At 53.6% G+C, this 6,158-nt stretch overlaps 1 protein-coding gene across 25 annotated transcripts in view; it reads left to right on the forward strand.

Moving 5' to 3' along the window:
- Positions 1-6,158, forward strand: part of FAM120B (family with sequence similarity 120B) — a 50,708-nt gene that overhangs the window by 31,493 nt on the left and 13,057 nt on the right. For 13 of the 25 annotated variants that reach the window (XM_025049044.1, XM_025049031.1, XM_025049033.1 and 10 more), the window contains one exon: positions 5,506-5,712. In XM_025049044.1, coding sequence (XP_024904812.1) covers positions 5,506-5,712 — 207 coding nt within the window. The other 12 variants (XM_025049038.1, XM_025049039.1, XR_003047249.1 and 9 more) reach the window with 11 other exon arrangements.

The following is a 6,158-nucleotide window of genomic DNA, read 5'->3' on the forward strand; positions in this document are numbered from 1 at the left end:
AGCGGGGAGCTGTCACTCCGGCCCTCAGGCCCAGGGCCCTGGGGACGCTTCAGCGGCAGGCTTAGTGGGAGCACGACTGCTGGCAGTCCCCACATCCCAGTCCCCTTCCCTGGCGTCCCCGCATTTCCAGCAAAAATGGGGCTTTTGCTGGCTGTTATAACCGCGGTTCCAGGTGCTGTAACTCGGCGGCTGTTCTCCAGGTGCAGACAGGTCCCCGGGGACCACCAAAGCCATGTGGAAAGTGTTTTAAGGACGATAGAGGCTTTTTTCTGTTTTTTGTTTTTAATTTTTTTTAGCTTAAAATTACAATTGGCATACAGCGTTATTTCTCAAGTGTACAGCACAGTGAGTCGACATTTATAAACCTTACAAAGTGATCTTCACAGTAAGTGTAGTCACTCTCTGTCACCCTACGTAGTTATTACTGTGTCATTGACCCTGTTCTCTGTGCTGTACTTTATGTCCTCATGACTTATTTTATAACTGAAGTTTCTACTTCTTAACTCCTTCCCATTCCCCGCCCATGCCCCACCCCCTCCCCTCTGGCAACCATCAGTTTGTTCTGAGTTTGTTTCTGTTTTGTTTTCTTTGTTCATTTGTTTTGAGTTTTAGATTCTGCTCCTAAATGAAATCATGCGGTATTTGTCTTCCTGTGTCTGACATATTTCGTTTAGCATGATGCTTCAAGATCCATCCATGGTGTCGCAAATGGCAGTATTTCATCCTTATGGCTGAGTCGTATTCCTCGTATACATGGGTTAAGTCTTCTTTATCCATTCCTCTGTGCAAGGGCACTTAGGTTGTTCCCACACCTCAGCTACTGTAAATAATGCTGCAGTGCACATTGGGATGCATGTATCTTTACTGCGCAGGTTTTCAGATTTTCCGGGTGGGTACCCAGCAGAGGGATTGCTGGCTCACGGGGCATTTCTGCTCCTAGGTCTTTGAGGACTGTCCGTGCTGTTTTCCGTGGCTGCACCAGTTTACACTCCCTGCCGCGTACTGGGCTCCGTTTCCCCACATCCTCCCCCACTTGCTGTCCCTAATGGGTGAGGGGCCCCTCTGTGGACTCGATTTGCATTTCCCTTGCAAATTAGTTTTTTCACATATCTGTTGGAAACAGCCATCTTTTAACATCAAGATTCTAGCAGTCTGAGTCTTCATGAACCGCTTGTGCAGCGTGTACATTTTAAACTTTCATACTCAATCATTTGAGTTGTAAAAATCATAGCAATAATCTGGAAGTCACTTAAGATGAGTCAGCTGTCCTCTTCAGCAGATGCTCGCTGCCCTGAGCTCTCCATCCCCCGCCCCGCCCCGGCTGAGGTGTGAATTGGCCCCTCTCTGTCTTTCTCTTCTCTTTATCCTCTGCTTGTAACTTCCTGTTTTCTACTGGCTCTGTATCTTGTTTTACATTCAGGTTTTTCTCAAATGAAAAAAACAAAGCTCCTACAGCAGATTTCCATTCAGTCTGTGTGCTGCTGTGCTCCCCAGGGGGCCGCAGGATGTCAGTGGTCCCCTCTGAGGCTCTGCCCCGGCTTTACTTGTCTGTGTTGTGTAATCCCTTTCACATTCTCGACCTTTTTCCAAATAGCTCGCTCAGGCCTCACCGAGGACGCCTGTGTTGGGCTGCCTGCCATGGAGACACCTGCATGTCCCTTTATGTGTTTTCATGACCTTCTCCCTCTGCTGTAATCGGTCAAATGTATGAAAGAAGGGATGGTGTTCACTCCCGTTTTTCAGGGCCCAGCACTGGGTTAAATTGACACCCGTACCTTGAGTATCCACCAGTGCCCGCTGACATGGGTGGAGTCCCTCTGATTCAGCGGTGTTGTGGGAGCACAGGCCTGAGGAAGTCCCACCTTGCAAAGCTCCCTCTGCCTGTGACACTTCCGCGTGCGTCCTGGCAAGCCCGGAGAGCTGGCTGGGATTTGGACTGCCCTGGGATGCGGGTATGTTGGCCCTCCGGGGGCTGGCACAGCAGACGGGGCCACTTCACTGCTGTGTCGTGTGGAAGCGCTACTGGCTGGTGGTCTCTGGGGGCAAACCCGTAGGCCCTCGGCACAAGTGCCATGGATGCTGACTTGGAATGGCTTGGGATTCCCTTCGTGGGCTCCTGGGTTGAAAAGCAAACCTGGGGCTCCTCACACGACAGCATCAAAGCGAGGGAAGGAGGTGGGCGCGGGAGTGAGGCCTGGCCCGTGGCGTCGTACCCACCGTCAGGGCAGATGCCGCGCTGCTTCCTGTGTCCCGTAGCTGCCACCAGCTGCCTCACCCCTGTTGAACGGAGTGTGTGTATTTGTCTTTGTGATGCTGTTCACACTTTGCGGCCATTTGGATTTTCTAAGGCAGAATCTAAGTGGGGATATACATCTGAATGGCGACATCTTAACATGAAGGCAGTAGGTGATTTTCTGACCTACGTTGAGTGTTGGACTTCATCTCATGATTTTTGTGCTTTGTTCTCAAATAATGTCCCCCAGAAAAAAGAGGTTTCAATGAGTGTTCCACTTGACAATGGGCGCAGGCCATGACCCGTAGAGGAGAGAATTGGGCTCTCGGAGGATGGGGCCCTGTCCCCCACTCGTGGGGTGTGCCCTAACTCTCAACACCAGGTTTGGCGACTCAGCGTGTGAGGCCACACAGATGGGCATCGCGTCATGGTTGTGTGACTGACATTTGGTCAGCCCACTACTCGGGGACACCGCCTGGTCGAGAGCAAAGGTCTGTTTGCCTCCTGACCCCCGCACTCCATTTCACCACAGACGCCACTTGGGACAGAGGCAGGAGGGGTTCGGAAGTGAGGGTCGGCGAACCTGCTGGGCTTCGTAGAAAGTGAGTGTTCAGTTCCAGCAGGAAATCATTTCTGGAGCTTGTGCATGACCCTGTTGAAGATGAGTCACATGCTAGCCAGCCTCGGTCAGCGAATAAGTTCCCTTTCCGGAGTGACAAGGCGAGAGAAGGGACAAGTAAGAAACCCGGTACCTCGGAGGGTGCGGGTGTTAAGCGAGCGCAGCTTAAGCTGTGGTCAGCGCACCCAGATGGCCTCTGCCCTCAGGGACCGTTTCCAAGAAACTCACGGAAGCCGCTGGTTCTGTCTGTCCTGCTCAGGGGGCTGAGCGAGTCCCATCCGGCGTGAGGGAAGGAACCAGCCCCCTCGCTGCTCTGTGCACCTACCCAGCGGGGTCCAGACAGCCTCCTGCGGTCATTTTGTGCCCGCCTACGACCAGGGGACTGCTGACAGCGGGGAGAACTCGGGCGGACCCTCTAAAGCCTAGCCGGGCTGTGCAGACTGAGAAACTCCAAGTCCGTGTCTGATGCTCCACAGACTGGTGAGCAGCAGTGCGTTTGCAGGCTGGCCTCGCCCCGCGTGGGTTTCCACCTGCTTATCTGTCTGTCGGGCAGTTGCCCTGGAGAAGCCGTGTCAGGCTGCAGTTCAGGTGGGCTGGGTGGTTTGGGCTTGTCAGGAATAGTAGTTTTATTCCACTGCAGTATATCATTTACATAACTGCCACTAAACCCCAGTAAGTGAATGTCGTTAGCATATAAACACAAGGTTGAGCTGTTTGCTGTTAAATATTTACTGTGAGTCTCTGAGACACTGGAACTGGTTTTTCTAGTTTTTTTTTGTCCCTTCAGATGCTCCATTACCTCTGCAGGAAGCACTCAACTTTTCCTAGTCTTTATTCCAAAACACCTTAAATCCTGTTTCCAAAATACAGGCTTTTATTTATTCATTTTATTTGTAAAACCATACTTTTTAGCCACGTGGCATTGCTCCATACTCAAGGGCTCCGTCTGGGTCGCCTTCTGCCGTGCTGACTTGGGCAGGCGCCCGGGTGGCCCGGAGTCCCAGTGCTAGGAAGAATCGCTGTGACTCTCTCTTGCTAGGAAGGTGACCTCAGCCTCAGAGCGTAACCCCACAGCCTAGGAAATGTCCTGCTTTCGCAGAGAACCCCAGTTAGCTTAAATTAGGAGCTTTCCCTGTTGCTAAATGACTTCGAAATTGGTCCCAGTCACCAGGCTTTTCACAAGCCCCCGTTTTCTCCATTTTCATCGTCTTTCCAGTTGGTTTGGCACACTCCTTTTCCGTAACAGACTTGTGGGGAGGAAAGGTAGTTTGTTTTCTAAAACCTTACATTGTAATTAGAAAAGTCAAATAAGGCAAACGTGGCCAAGATACTTTTATTCGAGAAATTGAGTATTTCGCTGATTTCAAACTCAAATCACATGTGGCTGCAGGCTGCTGGCCCGGATGGTGCGTGTCCAGACACAGCAGTGCATGTGCGCGGAAGGAGCCTCTGCAGTCCACTGACATGATGGTGAGATGCTTGTGACCCTGAGGGCAGCCCGAGAGTGGATGCCTCACCTACGGGTCCTGCAGGGAAAAGGGAGGAAAGTGACTTTTCGTCAGGGTCACTGCTGCTCTGGAACCTCTCCTCGGTGGCTCTCTCTGAAAGTGACTTGGACAATTCAAAAGCAGTCTTGCACGACACTTTCATCCAAACTAGGGTGACTCCGGGAATCCCAGTTCGTGATGAATTTCTTTAAGATGATGATCAGGTTTTTGTTATTTTGTTATTTTAGGAAGTGAAATGAAGCCTTATAAAGAGGATTCAGTGTTACTTTTCCCCGATTTTCTTTGGTTTAATGCACTGTATTAGATATGCAGTGACATTTGACATCGTGGCAGTGTAGTCTGAACAACATAGATTAAACAAGGACAGCTTCAGTCACTCACGTCGCTGACAAAATCGCAGACGCATGCTACTTGACAGTTCACCGCGTGCGTGGTGGGCACAGGCCGGGGTCGCAGGAGCGTGAGTGACCAGCGCTCAGGCAGCGCCGGCTTCCACTCCGTGCCGCGTCAGGGAGGTTTCTCAGTGGGAACAGCACGGATGTTTGACATCAGGTAGATGTGACAACAAGCAGCAGTGTCTTATATTGAACGCCCTTCTTAATTTGTAAATATGATCGGCCCGTGGGATGATAAGCCATTTTATTATGAAATGATAAGTGTTCACTTGAAATGATGTTTTAATGGTGAATACGCAACACTCAGGGCCGCAGTGTGATTTTTACAGTCCAGTGGGCCCATCCGCCCCCTACAGTGAGTCTCCAGACTTTTCTCCCTTCGCCTTCGCCCCTGAAGACAGTCTGTAAGAGGAGAGGCCCCGCGCGCAGCCCGCAGCGTTTCCCTGCGGTGACGAAGGTCCGCGCGGGGCGGGGCCTCTGCTGGGGGCAGGGTCATGCGTGGGGGCGGGCATCGCACCTGCAGTTCCGAGCTCGTCTGCGTGCGGAGCATACCTGGAGCACATGTACAGTGTGCACTGGGCCGATGGAGCGAGTGAGGCCTCCCAGCAGGCCCGCCTGCCCCGGGCCTCTGTCCCCAGGGTGGGCCGGGCTGTGCGGCAGCGTCTGTCTGCGGACGGAGAGCGGGTGGCGAGGCCGAGGTGTCCGCTCCCCAGGCGTGCGCCCTCACCTCCGTGTGTCTGACTTCCGCAGCTCGAGCACGTGGACCCCAGAGCCGTGCAGCTTGGCTCCCTCCTGGTCCGCGGCCTCAGCATGCTGGTGCTGGTCAACAGCGCCTGCGGCTTCCCTTGGAGCAGCAGCGACTTCATGCCCTGGAACGTGTTTGACGGGAAGCTCTTCCACGAGAAGTACCTGCAGTCCGAGAGAGGGTACACCGCCGAGGTGCTTGTGGAGCAGGACGTGAGTGCCGGGTCCCTTCACGCTGCACAGTGAGTGGATGTGCAGCCGGTGGCACAGCCACCACTTGGCTGGGTGTCACAGAAGGCCGCAGCACCATCTCCCAGCGGCCACTGTTCTGTGGAGAACACATTCGCTGCAGAGGCGTCTCTGGGCGCAGGGTAGGGAACGCGAGGCTGCTGCTCGCCTGCCGTCACGTCCCGGCTGCCTCCCCGACAGGACGCACCATTCCAGAGACACGCGTGAGGACAGGGCTTCAGGGCCACCGCCTTCCGCTCCCACCAGAGCACTTCCTCAGGCAGGGTCCAAGGCCCTGTGTCAGAGTGGGGGACAGCCAGGAGCTCCGCCTCCAGTCTGACCTAGTCTCAACTTCCCAGCCTTCCCCCCCTTGTGAATCAAGTGCAGATGCTTCCTGCGGAGCGACCGCTGCAGACCTCAGAGTCAGCAGG

This window comes from Pteropus alecto, unplaced genomic scaffold (assembly GCF_000325575.1).
Source record: "Pteropus alecto unplaced genomic scaffold, ASM32557v1 scaffold195, whole genome shotgun sequence".
Lineage (NCBI taxonomy): Eukaryota > Metazoa > Chordata > Mammalia > Chiroptera > Pteropodidae > Pteropus > Pteropus alecto.